The sequence below is a fragment of the Oncorhynchus mykiss genome, chromosome 2 (genome assembly GCF_057628025.1).
Source record: "Oncorhynchus mykiss isolate SJ-2025 chromosome 2, ASM5762802v1, whole genome shotgun sequence".
In the NCBI taxonomy this organism is placed as follows: Eukaryota; Metazoa; Chordata; class Actinopteri; order Salmoniformes; family Salmonidae; genus Oncorhynchus; species Oncorhynchus mykiss.
In genome coordinates this window covers 46,995,223-47,012,968 of record NC_143023.1, presented here as the reverse complement: position 1 = coordinate 47,012,968, position 17,746 = coordinate 46,995,223, and the positions used below count along the sequence as shown (strand labels likewise).

The 17,746-nt window shown below is 41.8% G+C and overlaps 1 protein-coding gene and 1 long non-coding RNA gene across 2 annotated transcripts in view; both read left to right on the top strand.

The window, feature by feature from the left end:
• Window positions 1-17,746, top strand: part of LOC149985120 (uncharacterized) — a 414,522-nt gene that overhangs the window by 244,531 nt on the left and 152,245 nt on the right. The window lies entirely within an intron of this gene.
• tmem86a (transmembrane protein 86A) overlaps window positions 17,122-17,746 on the top strand; it is a 49,688-nt gene continuing 49,063 nt past the window's right edge. Inside the window, exon 1 of the mRNA XM_021564083.3 lies at window positions 17,122-17,405. Within this exon, the coding sequence (XP_021419758.1) occupies window positions 17,385-17,405 (21 nt within the window). The 5' untranslated portion in view covers window positions 17,122-17,384. The remainder of the gene's footprint in view (window positions 17,406-17,746) is intronic.

The window sequence follows — 17,746 nt, the reverse complement described above, 5'->3', positions numbered from 1 at the left end:
CAGACCCTGTATGCTTTACATTGGTTATCTTGATATTAGTCCCACCCTTCAGCTCCATTCAACCCATCCCATCTATCCCATCCCATCCATTTTGGATTTCTATTTGCCATATATTTTTCAACTGTGCGGTGATGCTTCACAAAAGTACTGAACCTTTCTATTCTCATAGCTTCTACAGATTGTAAATTAAAGATAAACATTTTTGCTAAAATAATTATTATATTATTGATAGATTGACTATGGCTTTTCAAATCACCCAGTATTGCTATCTGCAGAGTTAGTTTTAGGCAAATGTTGCAAGTCTTCAGCCATTCCTGGATCTGTGACCAAAAACAAGTTACATTTGGACAGTACCAAAATAAATAATCTAATGACTCTGCCTCCTCACAGCAAAATCTGCAGAGCTGGGAAGATTGTATCCCCCATATACATATAACATTCTATTGGTTGCAAGAATTTTGTATAGTCATTTAAATAGAAACATTTTAAGTTTTGAATCCGGCATTGTTTTGCGTGTCAATTCATAAACCATGTGCCATGGAATGGGTACATTGAAAATCTCTTCCCAACTATTTTGCAATTTACATGGCACAGCTGTACATTTTTTGGTCCTCAAATGACATTTTCATTTATCACACTGTTCTTTATGTTCTTTAATGCAGGGCCGACAGACAAGTTCCTTACTTTTTTCCCCTTCTACTTGCCTCTTCCATTTTTGTGGTAATGCTGCAATTAGTTGGCTGGGTAGAGCAGACATTTCCATATGTGGGTGTGATATAACTCCACCAGTCCTATTTATGATATCATTCCAAAAAATACCTTTTTTAAACATTTCATCAAAACATTTTTTTATTTTTTTCAATTAGTATATTTGAGTTTAACCACAATATTTGTTGTATTATTTGTTCTTTCTTTTCAGGTCGATTAAACTGAAATTGCAACCAACATTCTAAGGCTTGTTTAAAAAATAATATTTTGGAGATTACTTCCCTTTCAAACAACCCAAAAGTGAGCAGTTGTAACCTGAATAAAGGGTAAAAGGCCTTTCTTGAACATGGGGAGAGACATTCTTACCAATTTACTAGAGAACCCGTTTGGATTTAAGTATAACTTTTGTATGACTGATGCCTTTAGTGAGAGGTCTAATGCTTTAATATTTAATCATTTCTGCCCTCCGAATTCATATTCGTTATATAAATAGGCCCTTTAATTTTGTCTGGCTTGCCATTCCAAATAAAATTGAATATTTTTTTGTTCATATAATTTAAAAAGCAGGTCACTAGGTGTAGGCAAAACCATAAATAGGTAAACTGTGAAATGACTAAAAAGATAATCAGGGTGATTTTTCCATGTAACGGCAGATCTCCTCTTCGTCTGAAGAGGAGTAAGGATCAGACCAAGATGCGGCGTGGTAAGTGTTCATGACGAATTTAATAAAAAAAGCACTGAACACTATGAGACACAAAACAATAAATGTGAACATTAACCAAACCGAACCAGTACCGCGTGGCGACAAACACACACACAGAGACAAACACACACAAACCAACAGTGAAATCCAGGCTACCTAAATATGGTTCTCAATCAGGAACAACGATAAACAGCTGCCTCTGAGAACCATATCAGGCCAAACACAGAAATAGAAAAAACATAGAAACACAAACATAGACTGCCCACCCCAACTCACGCCCTGACCATACTAAATAAAGACAAAACAAAGGAAATAAAAGGTCAGAACGTAACATTTTACAAATAGACAGGTATTTTCCTTTCCATGGTAGCAAGATCATATCTATTTTTGCTAACTTTCTATAAAGATTTATTGGAGTGAGATCATTTCTTTCTTGTGGGATTTGTGTACCGAGTATGTCCACATCCCCGTCAGACCATTTTATTTTCCAACAGTCTTGAAGGATTTCCCACATATGCACTTGTTGGCTGCTTTTCCTTCACTCTGTGGTCCAACTCATCCCAAACCATCTCAATTGGGTTGAGGTCGGGGGGGTTGTGGAGGCCAGGTCATCTGATGCAGCACTAAATTGCTCTCCTTCTTGGTCAAATAGCCCTCACACAGCCTGGAGGTGTGTTGGCTCATTGTCCTGTTGAAAAACAAATGATAGTACAACTAAGCCCAAACCAGATGGGATGGCTTATCGCTGCAGAATGCTGTGGTAGCCATGCTGGTTAAGTGTGCCTTGAATTCTAAATAGATCACTGACAGTGTCACCAGCAAAGCACCCCCACACCATCACACCTCCTCCTCCATGCTTCACGGTGGGAACTACACATACAGAGATAATTTACCCTCACTCCTAGGACAGACAAGATCCTTAGATATGCAGTTTTAGAAACTGTTCTTTGTTTTGTAGCCTAAAAATTACATTGCAAAGTAGCCAGAAGGTTGTGGATTCCCAGACCACTGCAGGAAAGTGCATGTGGTATGTCATTCGTGAGTCAGTGGTGTCATTTCTGGGTAAGAGTATCTGCTGGCGCCATGCTTGACTGCCACTTCTCGCTGGTACCTGTTTAGTAACAGTGTTGACTCTTTAACGAAAAACGAACACATCAAAGTTGTGTTTGTTTTTCTCTACTTTTCGGCCTGTTGTTTTTGTCCACTTTTAGGCCTACTAGAGGTGTGACTTTTACAACCTTGGCTAGCTATATCTGAGTCTGGACTGCGCTGCTCTGGTCACCTTCAACTGCCTGGATTCTTCCTCTGATAGCTGGCCTCCTGGTTCCCTAGATTATCACTTTGGGAATTTATCTATTTTGGATTTCCCTCGCCATACCTCTCTCTGGAAATCCTATCCGATTACCCTTGTTGATTGCCTGCATTTGGCTCACTTCACAACTGGTCGTCAACTATACTACTGGTAGCAACATTAAGTCTCTACGCTTTCACTCGCGTCCTGCTCCCAATCCATCCTCTCGTATTGTAAACCATGACGAAAGTGCTCCCTTCAACTATCCATAAACTCAACTCTCAGCCTCACAATACTAACTGCTCTTCTCAACACTGGATCATTGAACAACAAAGCCTTCCTCCTCCTAACTGAAACTTGGCAACAACCTGGTGATTTATTGTCTTAATTTTTTAAAGTTGTATATTACCCCCCTTTTTCGATCTTGACTCATCGCAGTGCATTAGACCGCTGTGCCACTTGGGAAGCACAATTTTTCTCTTAACCATGCTATTCCTGTTGGTTATGGTTACCTGTGTCACCCCTGCTCCAGCGGCCGTGTTGGTGGCCTCGTTGTACTCCAAAATCAAAATAACTGAACTGTCTCTCCCCATTGTCTCCTCATTTGAATACATTGCCTATGTAAATGGTGTGAAATGGCTAGGTAGTAAGTGATGTGCGCTAGTAGCGTTTTGTCATGATGTTGCCCTCTTTGGGTACAGCAAGCCCCATCCCCCTCTCTCTGACTCCTACACCCAGGCTGCTGCAACCTCAGGTCGTAAATTCCTCAAGGAGATTATCTCCTCACGGCCACAGTATAGAGACAGAGTGAGTTTTTGTAGAGAGAACAAATGAATTTCTTCCACCTCACAGAACTTGAGGTCGAAACAACATTTATGTTCTGGAGAAGGTATAAAGGATCGGTGAAGAATCCAGCTACGAACTGGTCCGTTTGGTACAATTTTGTGAAACTCTTGGGAGACAATATGGCCACATTACCATAACGCTGTTTATATAATAGCCTCAGATATGAGGCTTACATCTAATTGCTGTACAGGATGAATGAGGAAAGATTAAACTATTTGTGAAATTATGGCATGCTATGTAATGATGTAATGTGAGAGAATTGTATTTCTGTGTAAAGTTTCACTGAAGTCACTGGCACGCCCAGTGAACACGGTTAGGACCTGGCTTTTCCGAATAAAACCCCCACCGTGAGAATTTCTCAACAGACCATGTTTCTCTCAAATACGAGAGGACAAAGGTTGCAGACGATTGCTGAATCTTTTAACCATCCCACGTGGTTAAACTCTTAGACTATCGATACCGACAGAATAAGAACAAGTCTTTGATATTAATTATTAGTCTGCAGCTAGGAATTCGGTATCATTGAACACGAAGACCGACAACCACCGAAACATCTATCTATAACGACATGAATGAATGTCACTCTGAACTATCCATTCTAAGCACGACAGAGAGAGAGAGAGAGAGGGCGGACAGACTCTCCAACAGAAACAAACTTTTCAACAGAGATCCCGACGACTCACTGAGCATAAATATATATATTGATTGCAGTTATTCCCGAATGAGTGAGAGTTCATGTGCAAAGGATTTGCATTTCAATTGTTATAATTATCAACTGTGTGTTGTCTTATCTCAGTCGACCCCCACTTCCCTTTTGTACACCAAGCCGCAATGCCGGTTTATCCCACTAGGGAAACTCCGCTATCATTTCCTTGTAACTATCTACTGTTTGTTATGCATTTCTGTGAATTACTTAGTTAGTAAATACATTATTTTAAGACAATTGATGTATGGATGACTTACCCACACCTGGGGCGGCAGGGTAGCTTAGTGGTTAGAGCATTGGGCTAGTAACCGGAAGGTTGCAAGGTCAAATCCCCGAGCTGACAATGTACAAATCTGTTGTTCTGAACAGGCGGTTAACCCCCCGTTCCTAGGCCGTCATTGAAAATAAGAGTTTGCCACTATTTGTGAAATTATGGCATGCTATGTAATGATGTAATCAATGTGAGAGAATAAGAGTTTGTTCTTAACTGACTTGCCTAGTTAAATAAAGGTTCAATTAAAAAAAAAAAAAAAATATATATATATATATATATATATATATATATATATATATATATATATATATAGCTGAGTCTGAGGTGTGGCCATTGAGCCAGATGTAGTGGATCCGTTTTGTGAGGTATGATTGTAGCCAGGACAGTGCGGTACACCCAAACCCTCATGCCTGAGAATCTGATGGCTTACTGTGTCAAAAGCGGCACGGGTCAAGGAGAATCAGGATGTTGACAGCATCAGCAGAAGTGAGGAGATCTAACTTTGAGGAGTGCAGTTTCAGTACTATCAAGGGTGCGGAAACCAGACTGAAGGGGCTCGAACAGGTTGTTGATTAACAAGTGGGTATCTAATTGGGATGCAACAGTACGTTCCAGAGTCTTGGCAAGGAAGAGAAGGTTCGAAATGGGGTGGAAGTTATAGAGGATGGTGGTGTCCAGTCCTGGCTTTTTTAAGATGGGTGTGACTAGAGCTGTTTTGTAATTGGAGGGGACAGTTCCGTGGGAGAGGTTGAGAATGTGTGTGATACTGTATATGGACAGAGAGTAGGCAGGCAAGCTTTGATAAGAACAGTGGGGAGAGGATCCAGGGAGCAATTTGTAGTCTTGAATGACATGATAAGATTTGAGAGATAGGGAGAGTCAATGGAGGCAAATTCGGAGAGCCGGGTTACATTTGACTGGGAGGAGTGGCTGAGATAGATTGATCAGTCAATAATTACGTTATTGGTGATCTTGTCCTTGAAAAACTGAAGGATGGAGTTGCAGAGTTCAGTGGAGGGAATAGAGTAGGTGTTATCAAGGGGCTGAAGTAGTTTGCTGACAGTGGAGAACTTTGTCTGGGAGTTCTTATTAGAGCTTTTGGTGATGTTGGAGAAGTAAGTGGACCTGGCAGCACCAAGGACATCTCTGTAGGTGGAGTTTGTAGGCCTTAGTGTGTACAGTGGGGTGAGTATGAGGTAAGAGAGAAATTAAGGATCTTGTGGTCAGACAGTGGGAACAGGGAGGTGGAAATACTGTTAGGTTGAGGACAACAGAGCAGACGAGGTCAAGTATGTGTTCCTTGATGTGAGTGGGAAAATGTACATGTTGGGTAATATTGAAACAGTCCAGAACAGCAATGAAATCATAGGCAAGTTTTGAGTCTGAGTCCGTGTGAATATTCATATCGCCAAGCAACATTAAGCGAGGGGAGAGTGGAACTGCAATGCTGAGTAGTTCAGATAGTTCAGATGGGAATGATTCATTAGCTTCAGGAGGATGGTACGCAAGGATAGTGGTCATGGAGTAAGATGATTTGTAGGTGTAACAGTGTTGCTTCCGTCCCTCTCCTCGCCTCAACCTGGTTTAAGAACCAGAGACACTCTGCACACATCGACAACAGTCACCCTTGAAGCATCGTTACCTATCGCTCCACAAAAGCTGCGGCCCTTGCAGAGCGAGGAAAACAACTACTTCAAGGTCTCGGGGCCAATGACATCACCAATTGAAACTGTCATGTCTTTGGCGTCATTAAACTGAATACTTTTTTATCAAATAACTCTCTGTAATTATTATTACGAGATTAAACTGATTAATCATGTAACTGTAATTGACTAGGAAGTCGGGGCACCAAGGAAAATATTCAGATAATAAAGTTATAATTTTCCTAACATAACTTTCAGATATTTGAATATCTAATCACCTAGTCTTTGAATTAATGATTTTTTTTGCCTCACGTTAGTCTCATTCCAAACGTCGTAAATTGTTGGTTATCTGCACGAACCCAGTCTTCACTATGAGTTTTTTATTTTACCTTTATTTAACTAGGCAAGCCAATTAAGAACAAATTCTTACATTACAATGACAGCCTACCGAGGAACAGTGGGTTAACTGCCTTGTTCAGGGGCAGAAAGACTTTTACCTTGTCAGCTCAGGGATTCAATCCAGCAACCTTTCGGTTACTGGACCAACGCTCTAACCACTAGGCTACCTGCCACCCCAAAAGAGTGTCCCCCCGGGGAGTGCTGGGTCCCTTACTCTTCATAATCTACAGCTTCCACCTTGGTCAGCTCCTCATTCACTTCAACCTTGACTTCCACCGATGACACCCAGATCTCCCTCGGCACCAAAACCCTCCTCAACCCACCTCTGATGCGCATTGAATCCTGCCGCTCTGCAATAAAAACATGGATGCAACAAAACATCCTCAAGCTCAACAGTGATAAAACGGAACTCCTCCTCATAGGCACCAAATCCACCCTCACCAAAGCTGGCAACCTCACCCTGACCATTGACAACACCACTGTTTGTCCCTCCCTCCATGCACGCAACTTTGGCGTCATCCTGGACTGCACCCTCTCCTTTAACCACCACTTAAGACATATTGTCAAATCCTCATTCTTCCCTCTCCGGGCCTGCCGTTGAAACCCTCATACATGCATTCATCTCCTCCCATCTTGACTACTGCAATGCACTACTCACCGACATCTACTCAAGCTCCCTCCATAAACTCCAAATGGTTCAAAACTATGCAGCCTGACTTCTAACCCACACTAAGTCCTGGCAGCACATCACACCGTCCTCCGTGAACTCCACTGGCTTTCTGTCTCCCAATGCATTGATTACAAGATCCTCCTACTGACCTATAACACCCTTCACCACCTTGCCCTCCCTTCCCTCGGAGACCTTCTTCGTTACCAACCAACACGTGCACTTCGTTTTGCCACATCAGGCCACATTGTCATCCCCAGGTCGAAGCTTCAGAGCTTCGGCAACAGGACCTTCTCCAGGGTTGCTCTTGAAGTCCCTCTCTCCAGCCATTCATGACTCAGAGTCATCACTAACTTTCAGTCCCTCCTAAACCCCCTCCTCTTTGACGTGGCCTACCACCACACACACGGAAAGAAATACACTACAAACTCTTACAATACCCCTTCCCCTCAACCGGGTTCGTATCCAAATCCCAACCCTACACATATACTGATACATCACACTCTTTCCCTTCTTTATTCATGTTTTTCTTTTGTCTGATGTTTTGTTTGTTTTTCTTTTCTACAAATTGTAAAGCGACTTTGGGTCCTTGAAAAGAGCTATATAAGTCCTATGTATTATTATTATTAACTTCTTGATACTACCCATCCCGCATGCGGGAGCGTAATCATCGCCTCAAACTAATTAGCATAACGCAGCGGACATAAACATCCCTAGAAAACGTTCCTATTCATGAAAATCACAAATTAAATATAATGCGACACAGCTTAGCCTTTTGTTAATCACACTGTCATCTCAGATTTTCAAAATATGCTTTACAGCCAACGCTAGACAAGCATTTGTGTAAGTTTATCATGGCATAATGCTATGCTAGGCTCTGCTACCAGCAGGCAACATTTTCACGAAAATAAGAAAAGCAATCAAATGAAATCATTTACCTTTGAAGAACTTCGGATGTTTTCACTCAGGAGACTCCCAGTTAGATAGCAAATGTTCCTTTTTTCCAAAAAGATTATTTTTGTAGGCGAAATAGCTCCATTTGTTCTTCACGTTTGGCTGAGAAATTGACAGAAAAATGCGGTCACTACAACACCAAACTTTTTTCCAAATTAGCTCCATAATATTGACAGAAACATGGCAAACGTTGTTTAGAATCAATCCTCAAGGTGTTTTTCACATATCTATTCGATAAAATATCCACCGGGACAATTGGTTTCTCATAAGAAGCCATTGGAAAAATGGCTACTTCTGTACTTTACGCAAGATTTTCTGCGGGAGCCATCATGTGACCACTTGCTCAATGTGGTCCCTTACGGCTATTCTTCAACATAAATGCGTAAAAAGACGTCACAATGCTGTAGACACCTTGGGGAATACGTAGAAGGCGTAAGCTCATTCGTAGCCCATTCACAGCCATATAAGGAGTCATTGGCATGCAGGGCTTTCAAAATATGGGGCACTTCCTGGTTGGATTTGTATCTGGGTTTCACCTGTAACATCAGTTCTGTTGCACTCACAGACAATATCTTTGCAGTTTTGGAAACGTCAGAGTGTTTTCTATCCAAAGCAGTCAATTATATGCATAGTCGAGCATCTTGTCGTGACAAAATATCCCGTTTAAAACGGGAACGTTTTTTATCCAAAAATGAAAATACTGCCCCCTAGTTACAAAAAAGGGTAGGGCTAAAAAGATCTCCATTATAGTAAACGCACTGCATGAATCTATCATCTTATTTGCAGGTCTGAGAAAAAAATAATAATTTATAAACGCATTTCATGCAATTCTACGTAATTTTACATGACTGGAGAAAAGCTGAATCTTTTTTAAAACCACAACAGAGCATGACAACAAATGAGCGCATGCTGTTGCACTGGAGATGTTTTGATTTCTATACAGGCCATTGTTCAAAAATAGGATAGTCTAAGTTTGGAACAGTGCTGTCTATCAACAGTAAATATGTACCGCGTCAGAACCAGTTACAACTGTAGTATCTGATCATCAATGAATTCGAGAAAAATACATTTGTTTTTCAACACAGGAGCCACATATCATCAGTTAGACTTATATGCGCTTTTCTTCATTTGGGCGCTCCTGCCAGCCTGTAGCGTGTCACAAATGCTTCATAACATAATTCTTAAAATGGCAGGCTATAGCCTTGAAATAATTATAATGATAAAGACCAAATAATTTATTCCTTCTTAGGGTATCTGGATAGCTCCTGACTGATTTAGAGTTAGTATGTTATTTAATACCCTGTTGAAATATTGAACATCAACTGATAGTGACAGAATTACACATTACTTCCCAAACAAAGTAAATGTCTCCTCAGCTATACAGTACCTTCAGAAAGTATTCAGACCCCTTGAGTCTTTCCACATGTTGTTATGTTATAGCCTTATTCTAAAATGAATAAAAATGACATCTCAGCAATCTACACACAAAACCCCATAATGACAAAGCGAAAAACCTGTTTTTAGAAATGTTTGAAAATGTTATATATATATATATACAAAATACCTTATTTACATAAGTATTTAGACCCTTTGCTATGAGACTAAATTGAGCTCAGGTGCATCCTGTTTCCTGTTTCCATTGATGAGTTTTTACAACCTGTGGTAAGGCATACACCTGTCCATATAAGGTCCCACAGTTGACAGTGCATGTCAGAGCAAAAGCGTCACATCTGGAGGACACCTGGCACCATCCCTACGGGGAAGCAGGATGGTGGCCGCATCATGCAGTGGGGATGTTTTTCAGCGACAGGAACTGGTAGACTAGTCAGGATCAAGGGAAAGATGAATGGCGCAAAGTACAGAGATCATTGATGAAAACCTGCTCCAGAGTGCTCAGGACCTCAGACTGTGACGAAGGTTCACCTTCCAACAGGACAACGACACTAAGCACACAGCCAAAACAACGCAGGAGTTTCAGGACAAGTCTCTGAATGTCCTTGAGCGGCCCAGCCAGAGCCCGAACTTGAACCCAATCGAACATCTCTGGAGAGACCTGACAATAGCTGTGCAGCAACGCTCCCCATCCAACCTGACAGATCATGAGAGAATCTGCAGAGAAGAATGGGAGAAACTCCCCAAATACAGGTGTGCCTAGAACTTTAGGCTGTAATCGCTGCCAAAGGTGCTTCAACAAAGTACTGAAGTAAAAGGTCTGAATACGTATGTAAATGTGATATTTTAGGTTTTATTTTGAAATTAGTAACAATTTCTAAAAACCTGTTTTTGCTTTGCCATTATGGGGTATTGTGTGTAGACTGATGAAAGAAAAAAACTATTTAATCCATTTTTGAATGAAGCTGTAATGTAACAAAATGTGAAAAAAGTCCAAGGTTCTGATTACTTTCCGAAGTCACTGTAGAAGTTGTAAACTCAAGCCTCTGAATGTCATAGAGACAAACCAATGATATCCCATATGCATGTTTTCCCCGGCATTTTACAGCTTGTATCCAGCATAAAGCATTGTGGACTAAAGCGTTGTTATACTTCGCTTTACAGCATATAATCAGGTCCATGCATTTGTTTTTCAAATTCTTAAGCTAACAAGGGGTAAGCCTATGCTTCCAGCCATTTTCTTTCATACAAGCAACAATACCCTCACATACCCACTCAATTCAAACACACCAAGGCCCTCACTGACAAAATATATGGATAGTAGACTTTAATTTAGTAGACTTTAATGTCTAGGCCTACCTCTTTATTGAATAGGAAGAAATAGGCTCGAACACAAAGCCCTTGTTGTCAGCAGCCTAAAGTCAAAATAAAATGAAGAATGTTTAAATGAATTAGGCCATCTCGAATAAGCCTACATTTAGCACCCATGCCCTGTCCATCTGCGCAGCTGCCGCTTCATAGTAATGTAAGTAATACAAATTATTTGAATATTGCTTATCGTGAAGTCAATAACTCTGATAAGTAGCTTCCTTAAATCAATTATAACAGTATCAAATCAAATTATTGGTCACATACACATGGTTAGCAGATACTATTGCGAGTGTAGCGGAATACTTTTTCCGATCTAACAAGTAATCTAACAATTCCACAACAACGACCTAATATACACAAATCTAAGGGATGGAATAAGAATATATACATATAAATATATGGATGAGCGATGACCAAGCAGCATAGGCAAGATGCAATAGATGGTATAAAATACAGAATATACATATGAGATGAGTAATGCAAGATATGTAAACATTATTAAAGTGGCATTATTAAAGTGACTAGTGATCCATTTATTAAAGTGGCAAATGATTTCAAGTCTGTATGTAGGCAGCAGCCTCTCTGTGTTAGTGACGGCTGTTTAACAGTCTGATGGCCTTGAGATAGAAGCTGTTTTTCAGTCTCTTGGTCTCAGCTTTGATGCACCTGTACTGACCTCACCTTTTGGATGGTAGCGGGGTGAACAGGCAGTGGCTCAGGTGGTTGTTGTCCTTGATTATATTTTTGGCCTTCCTGTGACGTCTGATGCTGTAGGTGTCCTGGAGGGCAGGTAGTTTGCCCCCGGTGATGCGTTGTGCAGACCGCACCACCCTCTGCAGAGCCCTGCAGTTGTGGGCGGTGCAGTTGCCTTACCTGCCGGTGATACAGCCCGACAGAATACTCTCAATTGTGAATCTGTAAAAGTGACGTCGGGTGCTGTAGGTGGGCAGGTAGTTTGTCCCCGCTGATGCGTTGTGCAGACCGCACCACCCTCTGGAGAGCCCTGGGGTTGTGGGTGGTGCAGTTGCTGTACCAGGCAGTGATACAGCTGAACATGATGCTCTCAAAAGTCAAATTTCTTCAGCCTCCTGAGGTTGAAAAGGCCCTTTTGCGCCTTCTTCACCACACTCTCTATGTGGTTTGACCATTTCAGTTTGTCCGAGATGTCCTTTGTTTAATTAACATTGAGTGAGAGGTTGTTTTCCTGACACCACACTCCGAGTGCCTTCACCTCCTCCCTATAGGTTGTCTCTTCATTGTTGGTGATCAAGCCTACTACTGTTGTGTCGTCTGCAAAAGTGATGATTGATGATTGAGTTGGAGGCGTGCATGGCCACGCAGTCATGGGTGAACAGGGAGTACAAGAGGGTGCTGAGCACGCACCCATGAGGGGCCCCAGTGTTGAGGATCAGCGAAGTGGAGATGTTGTTTCCTACCTTCACCACCTGGGGTTGGCCCGTCAGGAAGTCCAGGACCCAATTGCACAGGGTGAGGTTGAGACCCAGGGCCTCAAGCTTAATGATGAACTTGGTGTTGAATGCTGATCTGTAGTCAATGAACAGCATTCTTACATAGGTATTCCTCTTCTCCAGATGGGATAGGGCCGTCTGCAGTGTGATGGCGATTGCATCGTCTGTGGCCCTATTGGAGCGGTAAGCAAATTGAAGTGGTTCTAGGGTGGCAGGTAAGGTGGAGGTGATTGTTGTCCTTGATGCACTTTCAGTTTTGCGCGAATGCCACCATCTATCCACGGTTTCTTGTTAGGGTAGGTTTTAATAGTCACAGTGGGTTCAATATCTCCAATGCGCTTCCTTATAAACTCACTCACCGAATCAACGTATAAATCAATATTATTCTCTGAGGCTACCCGGTGTCCATGACTAGCCTCTCAAAGCACTTCATGATGACAGAAGTGAGTGCAACGGGGCAATATTAATTTAGTTCAGTTACCTTTGCCTGGGTACAGGAACAATGGTGGCCATCTTGCATGTGGGGACAGCAGACTGGGGTAAGGAGAGATTGAATATGTCCGTAGACACACCAGCCAGCTGGTTTGCGCATGCTCTGAGGACACGGCTAGGGATGTCGTCTGGGCTGGCAGCCTTGCAAGGGTTAGATTGTTTAAATGTCTTACTCACGTCGGCCACCGAGAAGGAGAGCGAGAGCCTGCAGTCCTTGGTAGTGGGCCCACATCGGTGGCAGTGTATTATCCTCAAAGCGGGCAAAGAAGGTGTTTATTTTGTCTGGAAGCAAGATGTCGGTGTCTGAGACGTGGCAGGTTTTCTTTTTGTTGTCCTTGATTGCCTGTAAACCCTGCCCCATACATCTCGTGTCTGAGCCGTTGAATTACGACTCCACTTTGTCCTTATACCGACATTTTGCTTGTTTGATTGCCTTGCGGAGGGAATAACTAACATGTTTGTATTGGGTCATATTTCCAGTCATCTTCCCATGGTTAAATGCGGTGGTTTGCACTTTCAGTTTTGAGCGAATGCCGCCATCTTTCCATCTTTCTGGTTAGGGTAGGTTTTAATAGTCACGGTGGGTTCAATATCTCCAATGCGTTTCCTTAAACTCACTCACCGAATCAATGTATAAATCTATATTATTCTCTGTGGCTTCCCGGAACATATCCCCGTCCGCGTGATCAAAACAATCTTGAAGCGTGTATTCCAATTGGTCAGACCAGCGTTGAATTGTCATGGGTACATCCTGTTTGAGTTTCTGCCTATAGGACGGGAGGAGCTAAATGGAGTCGTGGTCAGATTTTCCGAAGGCAGGGCGGGGGATGGCATTGTATGCATCACGGAAATTAGAGTAGCAGTGATCCAGTGTATTGCCCGCACAAATGCTACAATCAAGATGCTGGTAGAAATTAGGTAGCCCTGTTCTCAAATTTGCTTTGTTAAAATCCACAGCTGCAATAATTGCAGCCTCAGGAAATATGGTTTCCAGTTTGCATAGAGTCCAGTGAAGTTCCTTGAGGGCCGTCGTGGTATCGGCTTGAGGGGGGAAATACACAGCTGTGACAATAACCGACGAGAATTATCTTGGGAGATATGGTTAGCATTTGATTGTGAGGAATTCTAGGTCAGGTGAACAAAAGGACTTGAGTTCCTATATGTTGTTTCGATTACACCATGAATTGTTAATCATGAAGCACACACCCCCACTCTTCTTCCCAGAGAGATGTTTATTTCTGTTGGCGCAACGCATAAAGAATCCCGGTGGCTGTACCGACTCCGACAACATATCCTGAGAGAGCCATGTTTCTGTGAAACAGAGTATGTTACAATCCCTGATGTCCATCTAGAAAGCAACCCTTGCCATAATTTCACCTACCTTGCTATCTAGAGACTGGACATTGGCGAGCAATATACTCGGAAGCGGTGGGTGGTGTGCCCGCCTCTGAAGTCTGACCAGAATCACACTCCATCTACCTCTTCTGTGGCGACATTGTTTTGGGTTGGCCTCTGGAATCAGATCAAATGCTCTGGGTGGTGGTGCGAACAAAGGATCCACTTCGGGAAAGTCGTATTCCTGGTCGTAATGTTGGTAAGTTGATGTCGCTCTGATATCCAATAGTTCTTCCCGGCTGTATGTAATAACACTTAAGATTTTCTGGGCTAACAATGTAAGAAATAATACATAAAAAAATAAAATACTGCATAGTTTCCTCAGGATTAGTAGCGAGGCGACCCTCTCTCTCTGTGCCATCAAGCTTACATCCCTCTCATCATCGCACTCTCCCTCTAAAACTAAAGAGGACATCAGTAGGCCTAGATCGCATGCACAGATATGACCTTTTTTTGGGGGGGAGTAGCTTTGCCTTGTGCTTCTCCAAGCATGCTCTTTGTATATCCTAGGTCTATAGCCAATAGTATAGGCTATGGATCATTTGATTGAGACCACACTAGACGTAGTTGATATTTTGCGCGTCCAGCAGAGAATCAGGTATGAGGGGGAGCATCGGGCACAGATGAGACATAATAATAACTAATTCTGAAACACTGAGCAATATTACATTTAATGGATAAACAAAATTACATGACCCTCCCCTGGACTACATTTTTAAATACTAAACCCTCCCTGACTGAAATTGAAAAAGCATGACCCTCCCCCATTTTCCTCTGGGTAACAATTGAGTCAATTTCGACCGCTCCCTAGCTAGCTAACTACAACACACGGGTATAGTTACTCTAAGACTAATATGAGTCATCAAGCCAAAGTAATTCCTTTACTATCCACCATCATCATCAAAACATTTATACAGTTTTGCTCCTAATGAGAAGCACTGAGGCTAGCTAGGCTAGTTAGCTAGCTATAACGTTATACTAAAGTAACTTTTAGGTATAGCAAAAAACACAGTTATCTAAACTTGGCTTGTAGGGGTTCTTGCAAGCCCCGTTATGGCGGAATCGATCCCCAAATGGTACTGTACTGAACAACACTGTCTCGGTTAAAAGAGAGATTATCTTGCTAGCTAGCTGCTGACAGCAAAACAACTTACTCGTTTGTCATTTATCCCCCTGAGGCCTGGCCCAGCTGGTCTCGGCTGCCACTGCTGCTTGCTGGTCTTGCAAATAATTTTTCTCGCTGTCTCTTCAGTGTATTCCAGCTCAAATAAATATGGCTTTATGTTCCTATCTAAAAGAACATTAAGAAATAAAAAATGTCACCCAGCTCTTCTTGGAAACAGGAATCATCATAAACAGCCATTGTGGCTAATTATTTAGCAGTCTTGGATAGACAGTGAACCTGTAAACTTGTACCACCCCTGTTTTGAAACACCTGTGTTCGAGGGTGGGAACAAGGAAGTATGGCTCTCATCAGGCTGTTGTCTTTAGAAAGCTAGGGAAAATGAGTCAACCTAGATATCCTGCAATGTCGTGGCAGATAGGAACATCGTTGAGACAAGTCCAATGGCTTTATTGAACAAGGACAACCATATCTACTCAAGTGAGTGTGCAATATGCAAAACACAAAAGCCACAATAATTGCTAGAAAACATAACTCCATTCCTTTTAAGATCAGACTGCAGGCTCAATAAACCAATGACGCCATTGGTTGAACTCTCCCAGCCCAAAAATAAAAACAATACTGCTACACTGCATAATTATGTCTGAAACACCCTCTCATTACTCATAATTATGTAGGCAAACTGGAAAAACACAACACAAATAATGTCTAGCGATGAAGTTTCCCTTTTATGCTGTTAACAATATTGTCAATGCTATAATATTATCAAGCCTTTTAACTTATTCCCTTTTTTGATGTTGTTAAACAAAATTCTAAGTCAGCTAACATTGCTTCATAAAATCTTATGAATTTTGAACATTTCCATTTGTATAATTTCTACCATATTCATTACAAGACTTTTATTCTGAAGGAAAATCCCGCTCGTATAATTTTCACCATATTCATTACAGGACTTTTATTCTGAAGGAACATTTCCGCACTCACGACCTTAATTGTTGCTAAGTCTTGCTTATTGTTGCTGGCTTCTAAGAGGTGCGGTGTAGCTAGCAAGCTAATGTATGACCACAGTCAACAGATTTCAGAACAACATTTCCGTAAAACAGAAAAGCTTGAATTCGTGTAATACGGGATCAATGCTCGGCACCGGGTTGCTATAACATATGATGTAGTTGGCTGCTATGTAAAATACCTATCCATGCACATAAGGGGTATCAGCCAATGAATTATACTCGTGAGCAAACACTGAATAACTGTAGATGGCAGTAAATCACCAACCACTTGGCTTTAAACCTGTTCAAACAACACACTAGCTGTCACTAGCTATGTACCCTTTCAACTAGTCTGCCAACTCATTGAAATAGTAGAAAAATTAAATTGACCACTTCAAAATACAGGTGGTCTCAATGGCGCTACAATGGTGGTAAAGTCCCAGTTCCCACTTGGTTACTAATGCAGAAAAGACTGTTTAAAAATAGTTTGATGCACAGCGCGCGAGGCAAAAGGACGAGTGTGTTGTTCATCATAGTCTACAATGGAACAATGTTACCACAATGTAAATGTACAGAGATACAGTGTAACAAAGTGAAATGTGTAATCAGACTAGATGTAAATACAGGCCATCTGCTTCGATAGGTAAACAGCAGTCAAAAGACCTCGTATTAAAAGGGGCGTTAAATTCTCTTAACCTTGCCTCTTTTTTTTGTTCCTGTCTGTTAATTGGTCGGATATTTTAACGGCACCCTATCGGTGCCTAAAGTCTATCTCCACCTACAATTATGGTCGGTTTTCCTCCTCCCCTTATGCCAGTCTGCCCCGAAAAGGGACCAAAACAATACGCATCACAAAGACTACAGCAATTTTAGTGAACCGTACAGTGCGGGAAAACGGCCGCAGCTCAGTGTCGCAATCTCCAGTTGCTTTGCGAATATATACTATAGTGATCGATTGAGAGATGGTTTCGCCAGTGACAGTGGTAAGTTTGGCTATTTGATGTCACACGTAGAAATATGGACATTTAAATCAAAATGTGCCATTAAGAATATATTCAGTTTTTATCATTGTCACAGCGTTGATTTGAAGGGCTAATAGAGATAAAGGAAGGCTCGTTAGCTCTACAGGGACTGTATGTCTTGCTTGTCGGTGTGACGGGTAGGCTATAGGCCTGTCTTGTCAATTTCGTTTTTCCTCCAATGACGGGCATTATTATACCGCAGGCGCACATAGGACGGAGTTTACCCTAAATAGGCCTACAGTACAGCACGTGATCATGAAAGCATGTCCGTGTTTATTTCGCGATTGTCACCCACAAAACGT